At 35.9% G+C, this 23866-nt stretch overlaps 1 protein-coding gene across 1 annotated transcript in view; it reads left to right on the top strand.

Moving 5' to 3' along the window:
- The window catches only part of LOC141391807 (uncharacterized), a 73361-nt gene extending 50610 nt beyond the window's left edge, over positions 1–22751 (top strand). Inside the window, exon 3 of the mRNA XM_073964503.1 lies at positions 22207–22751. Within this exon, the coding sequence (XP_073820604.1) occupies positions 22207–22751 (545 nt within the window). The remainder of the gene's footprint in view (positions 1–22206) is intronic.
- The last annotated feature ends 1115 nt before the right edge of the window (positions 22752–23866 follow it).

Here is a 23866-nt window from a genome sequence, read left to right as displayed (position 1 = left end):
CTGGGTAGCGATAGCAATTGGTGTATAAATAAGAAAAATTAAGTTTTTCCGAGTTTAGGTCCAAATCTCGACTTTCTGCCAACCTACAGTTGACACAGTTATACAGCCAGAAAGATGTGAATCTGTCGAATAATGCAACAATATTTAAAACCTTGTGTTGGGTAGCTTAGTTCCCTGAAAACTCGGCCGTTCGATCAGTGAGAAACTCCCTCAGAAGCATGTAACTTATTCCAAGGATATTTTACATAGAAATTTTTAAAACATTTAAAACGTTTGAATTAATGGTTTAGCTTTTATTGGGATTTAAAGCTGAACGAGGAAACGAGTAGACCCCTTGTTTATTAATTATTGTCGTTAAATTACACTGTGCAACACTGGAAATGCAAACAACTTCTAATGGGCATTTTCTGAAAGTACATATTGAGACTACAAAAACCTTAATTGGGTTTTGTGTTGTTAGATCGGGTTTAGATTTTATGGCCTCATCAACCATCGACCTTTATCTCCGAAACTACTAAGAATTTTGCTTTGAAGTCTTCAGCAATATTGTAGCCCTAAAGTAGTAGAACTTACGTGTCAAACAGATGAACTAGGAAAAGCTGCATCTAGCGCATCAAACTCGTTAAAATATAGACAAGTTTACATCATTTCTGAAATTCTGGTCAGTAACAACTAAACTGTTGGTAGTTGAAATAAGAACATACTGAAACTCTAAAATGGTTATTTCAGGTTGTTTAAGGGATATTTCATAAACTTATTTCAAGCAATGTTCACACAGGCTGTTTATTCTCATGTTGATGATTTCAATGAATTATTGAAATATTTACCAAATTGTTGTTGAACAAGTAAAACAGTATCAGTCGGCTTTGCCGACAGAGATATACCCTCAGCCTATATATATTGAAACAATTTTTTCCCAAAAAACGTATTTAGGGGTTTTTAAAAATTTTGGGAATTTGATCTCTAATTCATTAGGATTAGAGATCAAAAGTTTTGCGGAGGAGATACTAAAAGGAATGGATCTACGTTGACCATTATGGAAGTGGATCTCCAGCCACTACATATGGTGCCATAGGGTGTTTTTACACCCTTCGGGATGTTTGCTCGAGAAGTACGGACTTGCCCCTGAAAAAAACGTTTACCATCGTAATTGAGGCAGCGAATGCAAGTTGCTTCAACAAAAATCAAAGTTATTCGATAGCAGGTCTTAAAGTGAACTTATCCAAAATTTTGTGTTGGAGGTACCGGATGGAGTGGACAAATATAGTCCAGATTTGAACCTGCTCTATATCTATTAGACATATTAGGATGTGTAAAGTATGAACCAATTCGGCCACTCCCTTCAAGAGTTACCGTATGAACAAATTTTCCGAACATTTTTGAAATTTTGTGGGGGAGGTACCTGAAGGAGTCGACCGATATGGCTTATCTTCGAACTTAAACTATGTTTGGACAAAATATTACTAAGGCCAAACTTTGGACCGAATCGGCAGACCTGTTCGAGAGTTATTTTGCCCTCCAACCTCCTCACACGGTGTCATAGGGGTTTTTTGCGACTTTCAGGTTATTTTCTCAGGAAGTATGGACTTGCCCCTGATTAAACTTATACCGTCGTATGGAGGGCAGTGAATACAAGTTGCTAAAGCAAAAATCAAAGCGATTCGAGAGATGTTCCTTAACTGAACTTTTCCAAAATTTTGTGTGGGAGGTACACGACGGAGTGGACCGATTGAGTCCATATTAAAACCTGATCTAAGTCTGGTACACGCTCCACGATGTGCAAAGTATGGACCAAATCGGTTACTCCATTCAAGAGTTATAGTGCGCACAAATTTTCCGAAAATTTTCGAACTTTTGTGGGGGAGGTACCGGAAGGAGTCGACCGATATAACCCATCTTCGAACTTAAACTAAGTTTGGACAAAATATTACGAAAGCCAAATTTTGGACCGAACGGGTTGATCCGTGCGCACCAGCCAGCCAGCTGAGGGTATAACCAGTAACGAAAGGATAAAATATTGGCGAGGCCGACTATATGATACCCTGCACCACTGCGAATATGTAAAATATGTGTAGCTAGAAGCTATATACAAATCTGACCCGATTTCGGTATAATTTCGAATTCAGTCACACATTCCAAATGTCATCAAGATGAACAGAATCTGAATCGATTTCGATGTAATTTGGCACATTTACTTCAAGACCAAATTCCGTCACACATTACAAATTTAATCGAAATCCGACATAAATAGCATGTTTAGTGCAGCAAATACGTGAAATCGGCCGAAAATATATATATTCAAATCGAACCGATTTACATCAAAAGCAATAGCGTTTTTCCTATAGCTCAAAAAATTACATCCTCCAATTTTCAGCTGAATCGGACAATAAATGCGATCTGTACGTTGCAAACGAACGGACGGACATGGATAAATCGACTCAGAAAGTGATTCTATGTACATATATCCCTAAATGGAATTATGGGTCTATCTCGTTTCCTTATGCATACGGTGACCAGTACGGTTGGTTGGTATTATAGAGAACTGTACTTTATCTTAGGTGTCCGTACTCTATGTTTTATTTGTACTCTACTGAGATTGCAAGTACTCTATGTACATCAGGTTTAGTAAACCTCCCCTAGAATAAGCAGCCTACTATGAAAAAACAAAAGAAAAGAAAAACAATCCCCTCTAAAGTTGACGACCCTTGCAAACTTTTTAAGGACCATGATCTGCGAATCTGCACCTGGAATGTCCGCATTAGGGTTATGCATTTTTTACAACCTCTATGATATTTTGATGAGGTTTTACCTAAGATTACATAAAATCTCAATTATGAAGTGATTCGATGAAATAAGCTTCCGCACAAAAAGGTTTTACAGTTTTTATTTTTCAGAATTTCTGACAAGTCATTGTAAGTAGATATTTTACAATATATAGGGCCACACAATGTTTCTGAAAACTATTTTCAAAGAAAAGTGAAAAAATTTTGTTCTATGCCCTGATTTTCCTCCAACAGGGCAATGCCCTTAAGGGCTAGTCTAATATGGGGCAAATCTGGCTGATATAGGACTTTCCAAATATTATTAAATTGTTTGTACGTAGTCTACGAGGGTGTTTCGGAAACTTCTTAGCCTATCAATGAAAGAGAATAGTTAGTTTTTCAAAAATACTTTTATTTTTCAATATAATCTCCTGAAACTTCAATACACTTAGTCCAACGCTTTTCTAGCAATTCTATCCCTTGATTAAAATAGTTTTCCTCAAGGTCTTCAAAATAGTGGTTTACGCAATAGTACTCTGAATTTATTGTTTTACCCTTTTGCAGATAGTCAATCAATAAAATACCTTTGAAGTCCCAAAAATCTGTTCCCATAACCTTACCAGCCGATTGAATTGTTTTTGCCTTCTTTGGGGCACTTCCTCCAGCTTCAGTCCATTGTTTGGATTGTTCTTTTGTCTCTGGAGTATAGTGGTGGATCCATGTCTCATCAACAGTTATGAAACGACGCTTAAAATCCATTTTATTTCGCTTAAAACGATCCAAACAAGCTTGAGAAATGTTCATTCTTATGCGTTTTTGATCGACTGTCAGCAAATGCGGCACCCATCTTGCAGAAAGCTTTTTCATCTGTAGTTCTTCATGCAAAATTAAATGGACTCGATCATTTGAGATGTCCATGATATTAGCAATTTGTTGTTGCTGATTTTGGACGTCCACTACGTGGTTCATCTTCAGTGCTTGTACGACCACATTCACCATATCATTATGAATTTCTTGTCCCGATAAACCTTTTCTATGTAAATATTTAATGACAGCACGCATTTCTAATTTTTCCATTGTAAAAAAATTGCGGATGCGTCTTTTTTGAAATTTAACATGTGTTCATAAAAGAGATGGAAGTTTCCAAAACACTTAACTTTTCCTGTTTATACCGTGCTTTTTGTGCTAGGCTAAGAAGTTTCCGAACTGCCCTCGTATTTGTGGTCCTGTTTAAGCGATAATATCTTTTTAATGGGCAAGTCCATGGTTCCTGACATAGTGGTCCAAAAGTTTTAAATTATACGGTGACGGGAATGACTACCAAAACAAGATCCGCTTCCAAAATGGACTATGTCGGCCCGTTCCTTCAAGTATATCCTGCAGCAGCAACAACAACAACACTTTTCAAACCAAAAAAGGGTCACAAAATCTGCGTAGCCGATATTAGATTGATGATTGAAAGTTTCAGTTCACACAGGCTGAGGGTATATCTCTGTCAGCATATCCGACTGATACTGTTTTACTGTTTTTATACCCTACACCACTATGTGGGGAGGGTATTATAAGTTGGTTTTGCACAAAAAGTTTGTAACGCATCGAAATAATGGTCGTAGACCCATACTTATACACTCCGGTTCATCTGAATAGAACCAACCAATATTTGTCTACAAATACCGTTATATCTGACGAAGGGAGAGGAATTGTAAATTATAATTTTTGTGGACATGTAGAGTATATAGTAGCCGATATTTTCAATACCTAACATGTTTCACATATGCGTCATAACGGTACTTTTTACTCGCTTTATGAAAAAATGTCAAAATATTAGCATTTTTTAATGGTTCACCAGGATAGAACCACCCTAAGAATTTACACAAATCCTTTGTTAGATGTGGTAAACTTTAACAAAAAGCTATTTATAATTATAAATAAATGCCGTGATTATTAATTGCTATCAAATATTGTGCAAAAATTTGTATTAGGGTCTTGAAATTTGATGAAAATCGATGCTTAGAGCTCCAAAAAATATTTTTATGAAGAAATCGGTAGAAACAATTTATAATGACAAAATTTTATACTGAATTATGTTCAAAATTTTCTATACTACAATAAAATTACAAAAAAGTCACATTTGATAGGTTTATGAGTCCGAAACAGAGGAAATATAGTAAAGATAACTCAAATTTCTACCTTTCCAATCCAAAATTTGATATTTTATCTCAGGAAAGTGAATGCAAATCGATGTGTTCCACCCAGTTGCGTTGGCTGTGGACATTTACAGATCCTAAAAATAAAGAAAATTCCACCGCCGAACGCTCCATGTCAACATCAAGGGCTTTGATTTAGAAGATATCGCATGACATGGAAAGCACAGAAACATAGGCGGTCTTTTTTGTATAATAACGGATCAGAAATATTTTTTCGGTACTTATACTATCAGGAAAATATGTGTGAACATCACAACCATCAAAATTAAACCCTTTTCTTTCGAAAAAATTAACGTCTGCCTTCCCCTATCGCTAAGCTGTTTCTTCACACCAAATGTCTTAGAACCTTTTGAAATTCCAAAGACTTGATGGTGACATGGAGCGTTCGGCGGTGGAATTTTCGTTATTTTTTGGACCTGTAGATGTCCACAGCCAACGAAACTGTGTGGAACTTATCGATTTGCATTCACTTTCCTGAGATAAAATGTCAAATTTTGAATTGGAAAGGTAGAAATTTGAGTTATCTTTACCATATTTCCTCTGTTTCGGACTCTTAAACCTATCAAATGTGACTTTTTTGTAATTTTATTGTAGTATAGAAAATTTTGAACATAATTCAGTATAAAATTTTGTCTTTATAAATTGTTTCTACCGATTTCTTCATAAAATTATTTTTTTGGAGCTCTAAGCATCGATTTTCATCAAATTTCAAGACCCTAATACACATTTTTGCACAATATTTGATAGCAATTAATACCCACGGCATTTATTTATAATTATAAATAGCTTTTTGTTAAAGTTTACCACATCTAACAAAGGATTTGTGTAAATTCTTAGGGTGGTTCTATCCTGGTGAACCATTAAAAAATGCTAATATTTTGACATTTTTTCATAAAGCGAGTAAAAAGTACCGTTATGACGCATATGTGAAACATGTTAGGTATTGAAAATATCTGCTACTATATATTCTACATGTTCACAAAATTATAATTTACAATTCCTCTCTTTTCGTCAGATATAACGGTATTTGTAGACAAATATTGGCTGGTTCTATTCAGATGAACCGGAGTGTATATACCGGATAATATTTAGGAGTCGGAATGGGCAACAAACTTATTTGGAGAAAAAGTTAACGTTTTTTTCAAAGCAAATATCTCAGCTTCCATAAAGGGTATGCCAAAAGCAAAACCTGTTAATGAAAGTAGAAAATATCACCTTTCTAACGATGTAAAGGAGTTTGTCGTAGGTGGTCAACAACGAAGATATCGCAATAGTCGCAAATTTAACCCAATTTTTCATTTTTGAGATTTTAGTTATAATGACGAATATCACAGCTTTGGTTGGCGACTTTCCAAAAGCAAAGTCTGGCTATGAAAGTAAAAAATCCCATCTTTATAATGATGCAAAATAGGTTGGCGTATGTGGCCAAATAACAGAGATATCGCAATAGTCGGTATGCATCCCATTTTTCCATTTTGTTGTTAGCACGCTACAGGTCGCAATTTTGATCGGATCGTCACGAAATTTTGGAAGTTATTGGGGGTCCTACAGAGGAAGAAGCCTATTGATGTTGGTGATGGTCGGATAATATTCAGGGGTCGGAATGGGCAAAAACCTTATTTGGAGAAAAAATCAACGTTTTATTTCAAAGCAAATATCTCAGCTTCTATAAGTGGTATATCAAAAGCAAAACCTGCTAATGAAAGTAGAAAATATCTCATTTGCAACGATGTAACATAGGTTGTCGTAGATGGTCAAACAACGAATATATCGCAATAGCCTCTAATAGAACACAACTTTTCATTTTTGCAATTTTAATAATAATGACGAATATCACAGCTTTGGTTTGGGGACCTTCCAAAAGAAAAGTCTGACTATGAAAGTAGAAAATCCCATCGTTACAATGATGTAATGCAGGTTGGCGTAGGTGGCCAAATAACGGAGATATCGTAATAGTCGGTAATACATCCTCTTTTTTAATTTTTTTGTAATCACGATACACGTCACAAATTTGATTGGATCGTTACGAAATTTTGGGTATTAATGGGGGTCGCACAGAGAAAACAACCTATTGATTTTGGTAATGGTCGGATATTATTCAGGGGTCGGAATATGAAAAAAAAAAACTTATTTGGAGAAAAAGCCAACGTTTTATTTCAAAGCGAATACCTCTCTTCTGTAAGAGGTATATCGAAAGCAAAAACGGGCAAGGAAAGTAGAAAATATCACCTTTAACAACAGAGATATCGCAATAGTCGGTAATGCATCCCTTTTTCCATTTTTTTGTGCAATCACACTATAGGTCGGAATTTTGATCCTCACGAAATTTTGGGGGTTGATGGGGGTCTCACAGAGAAAGAAGCCTATTAATGGTTGGCGTACATCCCACTTATCCATTTTTTATTTGAGTTGCACTGACGATGCACTTAAATGCGTTTCAACAAAATTGACCTGTATTAATGAAGACATTCACAGCAAAGGCGCTAAGCTATCCCAATTTAAATATTTTGAATTTTACCAGTCAAAAGCTTATGCACAGGGGTAGTGGTGTAGGGTATCACATAGTCGACCGCGACCCGACTATAGCCTTGGCTCACTTGTTTACACTGCTATGTGGTAATTCGAAGTTTGTAAAAAATACAAAAAATTTATGACCCTAGTATACATATACTTAATCTAAATAAAATGTCCATCAGTCCGCCAGTCTGCTGAAAATTAGACAAAGCTCTCAAAAATTTTTAGAGAGCTTTTAATGAAAATTATATAACTCCTAAAACTTTGGAGGGGTGTGCAGAAGAACGAAGTTTTTTGGAATCCGCCAGAAACGGAATCCTTTCGATAATTGAATAAAAATGCCATTTAATTGTCATTTAATTGTGTAAAAGACATTTTTGTCGTTATTTACGGTCACAAAATGAAGACCGGATTGTATTTACTTTCCAAATAATAAACCAAAACTAATTGCATCACTCGAAACCACTAATAATCGTTGACAATTTGGATCTTTTTAATTTATTTTAAATATTTAATTGTCGCAAATAACATATTTTTTCATTTTCAAGTATTGATATTACCAAAACATAAAATGGCACTTACTTTATACGCTTTTCGATAAAAAATTGGAAATTAATAAGTCGACATCAAACGCCTCCAACGAAATGTGAGGAAACAACTTTCTTCTAAACATATTTTTGCAAATTTTGTTGTTGTTGTTCCGTAATTAAATATCACGGTGCTCTTGAAACAATTTTAAATGGAAGGTGCTTAAACCTGGGAAGTTTTTGCGGATTCTGAATTGTTTTATAAGAAGGCGATACAGTCAAAGTATTGTCCCAATTTGAACTACTATATCTCAATAACGGTAAGAGCTACGAAAATATCATACAGGTCAATCTTGTAGAGAATTTTTATAGCTACAAAATTTTTTAGTTCCATTTCGATATGACTTGTGTTTTCCAAGCAAAATCGTGAAAACCTAAGAAACTCCAAAAAATGTCAACTTGAATCGCGATTTATTTAAAAAGCGCTCCGGCGATTTTTTAGTTTTTTGATTTTTCTCATCTATGAATATTGTAGTTTCAGAATCCGCGAAAACTTTCCAGGTTTAAGCACCTTCCATTTAAAATTGGTTCAAGAGCACCGTGATATGTAACCAAAAGATTTAAATTCCATTCGGTCTTATTCGTAGTTCGTAGCTATACAAATTATTGATAAAACAAGTAAACAAGTTAAAAAGTATCAGTCGGATTTGCCGACAGAGATATACCCTCAGCCTGTGTATATTGAAACAATTTTTTTCCAAAAAACGCATGTATTTAGGGAGTTTTAAAAATTTTGGGCGTTTGAACTGACAAAAAATGTTGATTAGGATTTAATATCAAAAGTCTTGCGGAGGAGATACAAAAAAGAATGGATCTCCAGCCACTACATATGGTACCATAGGGGTTTTTTAGAACTTCAGGGATGTTTGCTCAAGAAGTATGAACTTGCCCCTGAAACAACTTTTACCATCGCAATTGAGGCAGCGAATGCAAGTTGCTTCAACAAAAATCAAAGTGATTCGAAAGCAGGTCTTAAATTGAACATGTATCCGAAATTTTGAGTGGGAGGTTCAGGATGGAGTGGACAAATATAGTCCATATTTTAACCTGATCTATATCTGGTAGATATATTAGGATGTGTAAAGTATGGACCAATTCGGCCACTCTCTTCAAGAGTTATCGTACGCACAATTTTTCCGAACATTTTTGAACTTTTGTGGGGGAGGTACCTGAAGGAGTGGACCGATATGGCTTATCTTCGAACTTAAACTATGTTTGGACAAAATATTACTAAGGCCAAACTTTGGACCGAATCGGCAGACCTGTTCGAGAGTTATTTTGCCCTCCAACCTCCTCACACGGTGTCATAGGGGTTTTTTGCAACTTTCAGGCTATTTTCTCAGGAAGTATGGACTTGCCCCTGATGAAACTTATACCGTCGTATGGAGCGCAGTGAATACAAGTTGCTAAAGCAAAAATCAAAGCGATTCGAGAGATGTTCCTAAACTGAACTTTTCCAAAATTTTGTGTGGGAGGTACCCGACGGAGTGGACCGATTGAGTCCATATTAAAACCTGATCTAAGTCTGGTACACGCTCCACGATGGCCAAATCGGTTACACCCTTCAAGAGTTATCGTGCGTACAAATTTTCCGAACATTTTCGAACTTTTGTGGGGGAGGTACCGGAAGGAGTGGACCGATATAGCTCATCTTCGAACTTAAACTAAGTTTGGACAAAATATTACGAAAGCCAAAATTTGAACCGAATCGGTTCATCCCTTCGAGAGTTATCGTGCGCTCCAGCCAGCCAGACAGACAGACGGACGGACATTGCTCAATCGACTCCAAATTGTCTGAAACACATTTCGTCCAAACATACTTGGGGTCTAAAACCATTATTTCGATGAGGCACATTTTGCCCGTATGAAAGTGTATATACCCTCGTCAGCATAAATGCTGAGGGTATAAAAAGTATCAGTCAGCTTTGCCGACAGAGATATTCCCTTAGCCTGTGTATATTGAAACAATTTTTTCCAAAAAACGTATGTATTGTTCATTAGGATTAAATAACAAAAGTTTTGCGGAGGAGATACTTAAAGGAATGGATCGACAGTGATCATTATGGAAGTGGATCTTCAGCCATTACATATGGTGCCATAGGGGGTTTTTGCACCCTTCGGGCTGTTTGCTCAAGAAGTATGGACTTGCCCCTAAAAAACTTTTACCATCGTAATTGGGGCAGCGAATGCAAGTTGCTTCAACAAAAATCAAAGTGATTCGATTGCAGGTCTTAAAGTGGGCTTATCCGAAATTTTGTGTGGAGGTACCGGATGGAGTAGACAAATATAGTCCATATTTAAACCTGATCTATATCTGGTAGATATATTAGGATGTGTAAAGTATGGACCAATTCGGCCACTCCCTTCAAGTGTTACGGTACGAACAATTTTTCCGAACATTTTTGAACTTTTGTGGGGGAGGTACCTGAAGGATGGACCGATGTAGCTCATCTTCGAACTTAAACTATGTTTAGATAAAATATTACTAAAGCCAAATTTTGGACCGAATCGGCAGATCCGTTCGAGAGTTATCTTGCGCTCCAACCACCTCACACGGTGTCATAGGGGTTTTTTGCTACTTTCAGGGTATTTTCTCAGGATGTTTGGACATGACCCTGATGGAACTTGTACCGTCGTATGGGGGGCAGTGAATGCAAGTTGCTGAAGCAAAAATCAAAGAGATTCGAGAGCAGGCCCTAACTGTACTTATCCCAAATTTTGTGTGGGAGGTACCTGAAGGAGTGGACCGATTGAGTCCGTATTGGAACTTCATCTAAGTCTGGTAGACATTTCACGATTTGCAAAGTATGTACCAATTCGGCCACTCCCTTCAAGTGTTACGGTACGAACAATTTTTCCGAACATTTTTGAACTTTTGTAGGGGAGGAAACTTGAAGGAGTGGACCGATGTGGCTCATCTTCGAACTTAAACTATGTTTAGATAAAATATTACTAAGGTCAAATTTTGGACCGAATCCGCAGATCCATTCGAGAGTTATCGTGCGCTCCAGCCATACAGACAGACTGACGGACGGACATTGCTCAATCGACTCCAAATTGTCTGAAACACATTTCGTCCAAACATACTTGGGGTCTAAAACCATTATTTCGATGAGGCACATTTTGCCCGTTTGAAAGTGTATATACCCTCGTTAGCATAAATGCAGAGGGTATAACAATATTAAAGCAGCTTGTGAGCGGAGCTGATATGGCTTCATACGAAAGAACAACACAAGATTTCTTTTGAATGAATACTTTTACTCTTTGTTTAGTGTTTATTTCCAGCTTATGAATCTATATCCATCAACTTGGGCAAGCGTGGTAGATTATAAACTTTCAATGTTGGCTAAACAAGTTAGAGTGACTTTATTAAAATTTGGATTCGTTTAAGTACTCAGCGTGAGAAGCGAGTAAGTCAACTAGTATTGGTTGTATACAAAAGGTATTAGGATCAAAGATGTAAATTAATAGTAATGTTTACAAAATATGTACATGGTTGTATTTTTAGCTGTTAAATTCTAATATTTAAATCAGGGTTGTATTCTAAATATGTAAATGCTAAATGAAAACGTAAGTGTTTAGACTATCATAAATAAAAAATGTACATAAGTGGATTTCTGTGAAAAGTAAACATATGAAATAAAGTAAAAATAAAATAGTTCATGGTATTTTAAAGTTGATCCGCTTCAATATCTTTTTTTGGTTTCGAGGACGAAATGAAGTCAATCATAGAAATGCCAAAAATATATTAACCATAACGAGAGGAGGGCACTTGACTTCTGCAGTTCTATCGCGGGAAATTTATATATGTTTATTGGCTACGAAGGTTATATCCTTGGCAATAACTATGAATAAATACTCGTAAACATCACTTGTAGAGACTTGTTGACGCTTAGGAATAGAGGAAATAAAATGGTCACAACCCGTCGAATTTGTTTAATATGAATTTGTTTACCTTAGATGTCAAATTATTGGCTAGTCCCCTAATAATCATCCACTAATAATGCTTTAAACTTACAAAATTATATGCTTTTGTTACTACTCGGTTATCCGTACAATTTGATAATCCGGACACCGCCGAAACATATAGATTATACTGTATTTGTAGTATTTTGCAACGCTAACATTTTCTTCTCCATACTTCTCTCGATAATGGCCCGATTGTTCCAAAAACCTCCCAATTGGAATTCTTGCAACAAAAAATGGATAAGTTTTTTTTTTGTGCGTAGGCTGTGTTAATTGGGTCTGTCAGTGGAATAATAATGCTCACATTTACCCCACAAAGTTTTAAATTTCCACATCTTTGTCACCTCCATAAATGTAAACTATTTTTAAAATTAGTGATCTTTTCGTGTTTTTTGTATAGTCATGGGATGAGGATATTTATATGTCGGCAAAGCTGACGGATACTTTTTTACTTGTTTACATACCTATATACTTCAAAAATCCCGACAGAGTTAATTCTTCCCCATAAACAATTAATTATCTCTACTGGTTGGGTATTTAAATTTCAAAGTTATTTATTTATGTGGCATAAATCCCGGTGTGAAATAGATCACAGTGATTAATATCTTGTAATTAGTTGGGAGCCGATAAAATTTCCATTTTATATAATGAATAATTCCTCACATCGCAAACATCCCGGCCGATAATTGAGATTTTAATAAATTATTAAGATTTCATAGAGTTGTCAAATTTTTTAGACTAATTTGAGGCAGTTTGAATACTTAACCAGTTATCTGGTTATATATTTATTTTTGGTTTTCAATTTGGATGCTACTGGCTTCAGCAACCGCACCACCTTTAGAGGATCGGTGTCGTCATTTTGGCTTGTCTTCAATTTGTAATTCTAATGAAGGAAGAGGCATAATGCCAATTGTTTAGCATAAATTAGTTGGGGTAACAAAAATGAAAATTGCTGAACGGTTATGCGATGGAGTTCAATAACCTAATACCTACCTGCTCATCATTACTGTGGTCCATTCCGATTAGTTGGCAGTTGATTCTTTCTATCTTGAGAGAATCGTATTAAAAGCAAGTAAACCAGTTTATTTCGGTTTGGTAAAACATTTGAATAATGTTTGGAATTTGTATTCTTGCTGCTGTATGCCAATTCATTGGTGAATATTTAATAATATGTTTATTTGTTTATAACTGAAACTTTATAGTTGTTTTTGTTTTCTTTTCAGAAAATCACAAAATGTTTATTTATATAATGATGACACATTTATCTTTTGTTTTTCAATCTAATCTCTTCAAACTGTTGCATAAATTATATTTAAATTCGTATTTAAAGTGTTAAAATGTTGGCTTTTTTGAAATATGCAATCAGTTTTTTTATTTTCTCCTTTATTAGACCAAATTTAAATATAAATTTCATTTTAAATTGTCACTAATTAGTTTATAAATTAAAAAACTTAAGAAACTAAAAATTTTTAATATACCCAGTTTTAGACCATCCTAAGGAGAGATAAAAGTTGGGCAAACTTTTCATATATACCAACGTTTTGATGTACATAGCCCCAATATAATTATACGGTCCGAAGGTTTTAGCTGAGTGTTTCAACTAATTTGATTGAGATTTGGCACTAATGGTTCTCAATGGGTAGAACGTTTTCGTATCTATGGAAATGTCCCACAATTCTGTTATAAACTGGTCGACAGGTATATTTTTTGCCATCAATCTATCTGTTTCACTGATATACTAAAACGTTCTGCATACTTTATCAGGAGTTTTACTGAAGGAGTGGCCAATCCAGCCAAAATGTCCTCAACGGCTTTTGATATTTATTTTTCCAAGCTCTACTTTTGATCAGATGCATTTTTTGCTAAATTATTATGCGAGGCTTGGAGAAGATCAGAATTATATGAAATAAGCACAGTGTCAATCAGTTTTAGAAAATCTTAAAATAGCTTCAAAGATGAAGGCTGTTATAGACAGTATGATTTTTAAAAAGTCACCATTCTTGTGATATCGCGATCTAAGTCAAATTACACATATGAAGGAATAAGACGGGTAAATGCATTATAAAACTAAGCGTTTCAAAATAACTATAAAACCAGTAAAAAAGTATCAGTCGGATTTGCCGAGAGATATACCCTCAGCCTGTGTGGATTGAAATACTTTTTCACCAAAAAAAAAAAAAATACTTATGTATTTAGGGTGGTTTTAAAAATTTTGGGCTTACGAACCGACAAAAGTATGGATAGGCTTAAAGCTTAAAAATTTGCGGGGATAACGAAAGATAGGGCTTTTTTATCATACTAGACTACGAAAAACATAATATCGCTGTAAACAGGGCCACTAGGAAAACCTTCGGTAAAAAGGTCCAAAGGATCCTCGAACGGACCCTTAACCACACAAAATGTTGAACATTTGTGTGGGTGGTACCACAAAGATTGGACAGGTAGGGCCCACATTTTAACATAAACTAAGTTTCGACAATATTTAGGGATCCACAGTTTGGACCAAATCAGTTGCTAGGTCTATGGGATATCGCGCGTACCATTTGAGCGAATATTTTCGAACTTTTGACCTATAAGCACCACATTCAAATATCATCTAATATTCGAAGAAATATTACGATATCGAAAGTGTGGACGAACGAAGTATTCGGTTCGAGCTCTCCAGTCACTACATATGGCGCCATAGGGGCTTTTTACATCTTTCGGGCTGTTTTCTCAAGAAGTATGGACTTGCCCCTGAAAAAACTTTTACTGTCGTAATTGAGGCAACAAAAATCAAAGTGATTCGAGAGCAGCTCTTAAAGTGAATTTATCCAAAATTTTGTATGAGAGGTGCCTGAAGGAGTGGACAAATATAGTCCATATTCGAACCTGATCTATATCCGGTAGATATATTAGGATGTGTAAAGTATGGACCAAATCGGTTATTCCCATCAAGAGTTATCGTGCGCGCAATTTTTCCGAACATTTTTGAACTTTTGTGCGGGAGGTACCTGACGGAGTGGACCAGTATGGCTTATATTCGAATTTAAACTAAGTATCCACAAAATATTACGAAGGCCATATTTTGGACCGAATCGGCAGATCCGTTCGAGAGTTATCTTGCGCTCCAACCAATACACACGGTGTCATAGGGGTTTTTTGCAGCTTTAAGGCTATTTTCTTAGGAAGTATGGCCCCTGATGCAACTTATAGCATCGTATGGGGTGCAGTGAATACAAGTTGCTATAACAAAAATCAAAGCGATACGAGAGAAGTTCCTAAACTGAACTTTTCCTACTTTGGACAAAGTATTACGAAAGCCAAATTTTGGACCGAATCGGTTAATCCGTTCGAGAGTTATCGTGCGCCAGCCAGACAGACAGACTAACGGACATGTCTAAATCAACTCCAAATTGTCTGAAACACATTTCGTCCAAACATACTTGGGGTTTAAAACCATTATTTCGGTGAGGCACATTTTGCCCGTATGCAAGTGTATATACCCTCTTTAGCCTAAAGACTGAGGGTATAAAGAGAGGTGATGCAGTGCGATTGCCTCAAATATTCGAAGAGAAAAGTCAGGCTACCCCCAACCCCGCGGCGGCGGTTTCTTCTAAACCGGATTGACCCAGAAGCACTCAACAACCGTGTTCCGACCAGCGGCTGCCACCTCAGGACAAATATGTTTGTCTCATCCGTATCCACCACACTCAAACTTCGGTGAGATGCGGTATATGCCGGGAGTGGGTGCATCTCAGGGGACCCCCTGGACTCGTCCATGTGAGGGACTATATTGCTGCATGCTGCGTGAACACAACTCCCAGTGACCATTGTACATGCAAAACGTAGAGTTCAGTGTAGTACTGGCTTAGCAGATTTCTAACTCAACACGCAGAAAAAAATTCAACAAACATATAATGTGTTAAAATGCAAACATAAAATATGTTTGGCTCCAAACATATTTTATGCTATAACATATATTTTTATGTTAGAACATATCGACGCCTCCAAATAATAGTATGCTAAGTCAAGTTAGCATGTTTTCAAGTTCTTTACATTTTTATATTTAACGTCCTTTAACTTAAATTCTGTCAAATTTTGGTAATGATCGGAAAATCCAAACAGAAGTTATAAACAAATATTTACTTAGCATAGTACTAAAGGTCAAAGAAATTTCCAAATTTTTAGAGCTTGTCCTGCAAAATTCGCTTTTCAGAATTAGCAAACTATTATTTGGAGATGTCGAACGTCCTTTAACTTAAATTCTGTCTAATTTTGGTAATGATCGGTCAATCTGAACAGAAGTTATAAACAAATATTGACTTAGCATAGTACTGAAGTTCAACAAAATTTCCAAACTTTGAGAGCTTCTCCTGCAATACTCACTTTTTAGACTTAGCATACTATTATTTGGAGGTGTCGATATATGTGTCCTGCAAAATATGTTAGAGAGCCCTTTTTTTCTCCCTGTACGTTTTGCACGGTTAATTAGGTTGCCTCTACCAGAATTAGCGGAGAGTGCCGCCGGATAAAATCATATTGTCACTCGGTCTGACAAAAGACGTCACATGACAACTTATTGTTTCTCTTGGGTCAGACCATCTCCCCATAATTGTCTGCATCAGTATATTATCCTATATATTCCAATCTGAATACCGCAGCTTCATCAATCATGGTAAAGCTAAATTGCCTATTTTCACAGAGTTCACTAATAGTCGCTTCAGAGTTCTGTCCAACCCTTATGATGTTCGGGTAGCAGCGAGGGCTTTTCGAGACATTATTAATGCTGCAGCCTCTCGCTCTATACCTGCTGATCGTGTACCCGAAGTTATACTAAATTTTCCAACAGAGTCGGCGGTAATAGGGAATCAATATTATGAGCTTTGTCGAGCCAACCCCAGCTATCCCAGAAGCAGGGAACAGGATGGTCGGTGAAAATATGCAGAACAAATGGCTTATCAGTCTCGTCCTTCGGGTACCACCCACACCAAATTTGGAAGTGCAGTTTAACAACTCATCACGGATCGCAGAGATGATGGTCCAAAGGCTCTAAAAAGCTTGCCGGCGCTAACTAAACTGGGGACTCGTCTGGCATTGTTTTTAATTTTTTGCATGCGGCCCTAGTTAAAATGGTAAAATTTTTTGAACTCGAATCCATACTTTCTGATAAATTGGCCCAAAAACTAAAAAAATAGACGTCAGAAGTATTCTGTCTGCTTCATTTCTTTAGGTTCGAGGCTGAGGTAAAGCTGGCAAACCTTCTATAGCACTGTGCAACATTTTTAAGGTGACCTTGTGCAAAAAATTCGAACTGAGGATTTTTTGAAAGTAGAGGCCCAAACGACAAGAAACCCTAATTGGGTTTTGTTGTGTTCGATCCAGCTGGGATTTTATGGTCCCATCTAAATATTGAGTTTTTAAAGAAATTCGGGGCTATATCTCTGAAACCAATGCGAATCTTCTTCTGACCTCTGCAGCAAATTTGTAGGTAAGGACAAGAATAAAATATTTGGAGAAATGAAATGAACTCGAAAAACTACATTTATTGCCCCAAATTTCAGAATATATGCAAAAATGCCACATTTCGCACCGTATCTCCAAAACCGTTAATTTTTTTCCTAATATTTTCGTGGAAAAATATTCCCTGGAATGTAATACACAACTCTTCAGAACATATCATTGTTGTAAAATGCATCTATCCCATTGTTTTCAGTTCATTTTTCAACGACGATTTAATAAAAATGTTAATTATGTAGTGAAATCCGAAATGGGAGAAAAAACTGTTGGTGTGAACTGTGTTTGAAATACCTGTTGTAAAAGATATGATGCAAAATACGTCTGAAACAACATGACGTAAGCATTTTAGAGTTTCAGAATATTCCAAAGAATTGTTGAGAAATTTATTTGGAAGATTTTTGCAAAAGGTTACTTGGTTCAACTCCCAACAGTTTAGCCGATACTGACCAGAATTTCAGCAATTATGTAAAATTTTATATATTTTATAGATTTTGATGCCCTAGATGGAGTTTTTCTTATGTGGTTTTTTCAAAAGATAAGTTCTACTAGTCTAGGGAAACAAATTTGCTAAAGACAGCAAGGTCAAATTCATATTCGTTTCTGAGATTTAGGCCTGATAAATGCAAAAAAGTGTAGATTTAGCTGGTTTACATGAGGCCATAAAATCCGAACTGGATCTGACAGGACAAAACCCTACTAGGGTTTTTGTAGTCTAAATATGTACTTTCAAAAAATTCATACGAGAAGTTGTTTGCATTTTCAATGTTGCATAGTGTTATTTTCGCGGAAAATCAACAAATAATAAAAAATTTTTGAAGTAAATCCAAATTATCCTGTCCCAGAGTCCGTACAAACCCTCAAAAAATAAATTAAAAAATATTTGCGGAATCTAGACAATGCGTAGAAAAATACGATACCAAATTTATAGAGATTGTTTACATAAATTGCATATTATAGCAACAACAAAAGAGAAAAACTTATTGTTGGAAAATATTGTTGCAAATATATTTTTTGGTTTGATTCGAAAAATTAGAAAAAAATATTTTCGTGTTCTCCAACTATTTCGCTAAAATCTCATTCAATAATTAATATGTACTGCTAAAACTTCATCAAGAAATATGGTTTACCATCGTGAAAGCTTATTTGCTTACTGTGATAACTTATAAGGATAAGAAATTAAGAGTAATATTGAAATTACAATCATTCAGAAAACGTGGAAATTAAAAAGCCTATTATTCGCGAATTATTTAAAATCTGCTGATGCGCATCAGTTTTTGGATACAGCGAATAAATCTCTTTCGATATTTATGCATATTTCGATGTTAAACTCAGCGGTCAAATTGTGCCGCCAGTTGCATCACACAATGCAAAAAACCATAAAGTGGGTAAAAATCGCGCAATTTGCATACGATTTTGATGCGCATCCGGTTTTAGTAGCACCCATCAAAAATACGTTTATATACACATATTTCAAACAGATTCTTCAAGAACCGCGGATGTGCCTCCACATTCTATTTTTGGTAAAAAATCCATATTACTCGCGAATCTCTGTAATTTTTGACACGCGTTTTCGCAAATATTATAATAGCGTAAAAAGGATTCCATTTACGTAAAAAAATTTGAAGAAAATCGCGATTTAGTACGCGGACTTGTCAAAATACATTTTTGGGATACAAAGGAAATTAAATGGCATTTGTAAATTTTAAACGCAAAAAATGGGTTTTTTAGAAAAATTCACGCATCAAATATTGGCCTTTAGACTCCAATTACTAGGATGCTGTAAGGAGCACACTCAGGAGGTATGCATTAAACGACGTAAAATCACGAGTTCTATAATCCTATTATGAGTTTTGAACATTATCTTGTTGCGCGTCCGAATTATTAAACAAATTAAAAAAAACCGAAACTCCGGCTTTAAAATGTCAGCATCAATTTTAGGTGGATGCAGTGGATATATCGAAAAATCATACATTACAATTATGTTGCCCATGGAGTATTCTGTGATTGTATCTTTGGGGATAGGTCTATAAAATGTAAGGTTAAGCCAGAAATCGTATGGGAACATAAAAAAACTTGTTGGCTTCAACCCATTTTTACTCATTTTTCTACATTGATGCCAACACAGCTTCCACGAAAATTAATTTTAATGGTCGACATTATGGGATCCCTCCTAAAACACTTCATTTTAAAGAATTGTAGTCATACTTTATAAAATATGTTAACAGTTCGCGAATTCTGTAAGGGTGAAACTCGGATTCATCGATTTCAAAACATTTTTGTTATTTACCATATATCGACCTGCTGTGACACCTTAAATTGCTCTTATGATAACTCCCACTTGCATTGACAATTTTCACTCCAATAACACTGTGCAACACTGGAAATGCAAACAACTTCTAATGGGCATTTTCTGAAAGTACATATTGAGACTACAAAAACCTTAATTGGGTTTTGTGTTCTTAGAACGGGTTTGGATTTTATGGCCTCATCTATACCGACCTAAAATGAGCCTTTTTTCCAGTGATTGGACCTTTATCTCCGAAACTAATAAGAATTTTGTTTGCAGTCTCCAGCAATATTGTGGCCCTAAACTAGTAGAACTTATGTGTCAAACAGATGAACTTGGAAAAGCTGCATCTAACGCATCAAACTCGTTAAAATATACAAAAGTTTACATAATTTCTGAAATTCTGGCCAGTAACAACTGAACTGTTCGAAGTTGAAACAAGTAACTATTCTAAAAATTTTCCAAATAATGTGGCCATCAATTCTTCAGAACATTCTGAAACTCTAAAATTGTTATTTCACGTTGTTTAAGGGGTATTTCATAACATACCTTTTACAAAACTTATTTCAAACAATGTTCACACAGGCTGTTTATTCTCATGTTGGGGATTTCAAGGAATTATTGAAATATTTTCCAAATTGTTGTTGAAAAATTTGCTATAAACAAGGCGATAGAGGCATTTTACAACAATATAATGTTCTGAAGAGTTGTGTATTATATTCCAGAGAATATTTTCTCAAAAGGTAACATTAAGAAGAATTTAACATTTTGGGAGATACGCTGCGAAATATACACAAATTATAGAATTTTTACATATATTATAAAATTTGTGTCAATAAATGTAGTTTTTCGAGTTCACTGTTCCTCCAAATCCTTTCTTCTTTCTCTTATCTACAAGTTTGCTGCAGATGTCAAAACAAGGTTCGCATTGGTTTCAGAGATACAGCCCCGATTTGTTTTAAAAATTCGATTTTAACCATGTTTAGATGAAGCCATAAAAACCGAACCGAATCTAAGAAAACAAAACCCAAACATGGTTTTTTCCTATTGGTCTATTCATAAAATTCTGGACAGAAGTTGTTTGCACGCGATTGGCTCAAAAATGTTGCACAGTGTAATGATAAGGATATGTCATAAGTAAATATAAGTAACGGTCTCCCCTTCGCCCATCCCACTTAAGAAGCCTCTCAGATATATGATATTTCATAGTTTTAGCCTTGATTTTCTGCAGCTATAAGTACACGCGTACTATAATGATGAGTTATAGTAACTTAAAAGTCACTCCCTTAAAAATTGAATCGGAGATTCAATACTTTATGTCTATGTCCCCCCGTATGATATTTTTTAATAAAAGAATAAACTGAAATCTGCACCGCTTTCAAAATATTTTGTCGAACATTTTTCTACTCCAAATTCTGCACACATTTTACAAATCTCGACCGATTTCAATAAAACTTGGCAAACATATATCTAGTAAAAATTCCATCACTGTTTACGCCGAAATTACGTGAAAATAAAAACCAAATAAAACACGAACGTTTTAATGATTAAATTCAAAATAAAAAGCTGTTGCTTTATTGGGGAAAGAAATAAATAAATAATTATAAATAAAGGGAAAAGTAGCAAGGCGAACAGATTACCTGTGTTACGAGTGGCGATCGAAAACGAAGTTTTAATAATAATGCCGAAAGGACGCGTAGGCGCAAAAACAACACTCGTTAGAAAACTCCTAGATGACATATCAATGTTGTAACAAACAAGTAAAAAAGAGTCAGTCGGCTTTGCCGACAGATATATACCCTCAGAATATGTGAAACTTTCACCTACGGACAGCTCGAATGTATTTTAGGTCTCTTCAGAATTTTGTGTCCCTATTCGGATGGGAATTGCCATCCGACCTAAAGGAAGGACTGGTAATAAATGTGCCAAAAAAGGCAATCTTTCTCAATGCTCAAACTACAGAGGCATAACTCTTTTGAGCATGGCAAATAAAACAATTACATATATTTTAAACGACCGAATTTCGTCAGCAATTGCACCCGAACTAAGAAAGCAGCAAGCTGGCTTTCGACAAAACTATTCCTGTGTGGATCACATAAATACTCTAAGAATCATCATAGAGCAATCTATAGAACTAAGATCGTCATTGTATCTAACGTTCATAGACTTTCAAAAAGCATTCGACACTATATCCCACAATGCCATATGGGCGTCCCTAGTATGCAAGAGTGTTCCAACAAAAATAATCGACCTTATTAAAGCTCTCTATGATGACTCACACTGCAGAATTTTGCACGACGGCTTAACTAGCCAGAGAATTAAAATATGTGCAGGAGTAAGACAAGGATGCGTATTATCGCCGCTCCTTTTTAACATTGTTTTAGATACGGTGATGGCTGCTGCGACGCGGGAGCTTGGCGGCATCATTTGGGGTTTAAACGGCAGATTGACTGATTTAGACTACGCTGATGATATTTGCCTTTTGTCGCATCAGAACTCAAACATGCAACATCAAATCAACCAAGTTCAGGAGTATGCGCAGAGAGCTGGCCTTCATATAAATGTATCCAAGACTAAATGCATGCGCATCAATGCTGGAAACGCAACACCATTAACCTTGGACAACACCCCTTTGGAAGAAGTAGAAGAATTTATCTATGTCGGCAGTATGTTAACGTCGACAGGAGGCTCTGAAGTAGATATAAATAGCCGCATGCGAAAGGCAAAACAAGATTTCGGAGCACTCAACAATATATGGAGATCATCGCAAATCAGACGGAGTACAAAAATACGACTGTTCAACTCAAATGTAAAATCTGTTCTATTGTACGGATGCGAAACATGGAACATGTCCTCAAGAATAGCGAACTCACTCCAGGCATTCGTCAATAGATGCTTAAGAGAATACATTGAGAATACATTGGCCTAATGTGATTACAAACCAATCTCTTTATGAAAGGTGCAACCAAAATCCAATAGTCAAGGAAATCAGACTAAGAAAATGGAGATGGATCGGTCATACACTGAGGAAACAAGAAGGAAATATTGCCAAAGAAGTCCTTGAGTGGAACCCGCAAGGTAGCCGCCGTAGAGGTAGACCTTTGCTAACGTGGAGACGGCAAGTTTTAGAAGAACTGAGGAAGGCGAATAAATCATGGAATGAAATTAAAATTTTAGCTTTAAATAGAAATAATTGAAAAATTTTGTTGTGGCCCTATGTTCCACCTAGGAACCTGGATATTAATAATAATAATAATTTGGACAATTCAACTTACCGACAAAAATGTGGATTAGGAATTAACTGCACTAAGACACAAATACTGAACTTTTGTGGGAGAGGACCGTTATGGGCCATTTTAGAAGTTAAACGAAATTTTGACAAAATATTAGGAGACCTAAAGTTTGGACCAAATTGGTTGCCCCATCAAGTGATATCGTCCTAGAGTTTTAGTGATTTTTTTTTAATATTTGGGAGAAGTACCGAAAGTTGTGGATCGGTATTGCCACATGAAACTAAGTTTGGATATAATATGACGAAGACCAAATGTTGGACCAAATCGGTTGAACAGTTCGAGAATTATCGTGCTCTCCGACAGCCATCTTTCGGGCTGTTTTCCTAAGAAATATGGACTTGCCCCTGAAAAAACTTTTACCGTCGTAATGGAGGTAGCGAATGCAAACCACTGCAAAACAACAACAAAAATCAAAGTAATTCGAGAGCAGGTCTTAAAGTGAACTTATCCGAAATTGTGTGTGAGAGGTACCACAAGGAGCAGACAAATATAGTCAATTTTCAAACCTGACCTATATCTGGTAGATATATTAGGATGTGCAAAGTATGGATTACATCGGTCAATCCCTTCAAGAGTTATCGTACGCACAATTTTTTCGAACATTTTTGAACTTTTGTGGGGGAGGTACCTGAAGGAGTGGACCGATATGGCTTATCTTCGAATTTAAACAATGTTTGGACAAAATATTACAAATTCCAATTTTTGGACCGATTCGGCAGATCCGTTCGAGAGTTATCTTGCGCTCCATCCA

The sequence above is a fragment of the Musca autumnalis genome, unplaced genomic scaffold (genome assembly GCF_047663935.1).
Source record: "Musca autumnalis isolate F117 unplaced genomic scaffold, ASM4766393v1 scaffold_116, whole genome shotgun sequence".
NCBI lineage: Eukaryota > Metazoa > Arthropoda > Insecta > Diptera > Muscidae > Musca > Musca autumnalis.
This window is presented reverse-complemented; position numbering and strand designations above follow the sequence as displayed.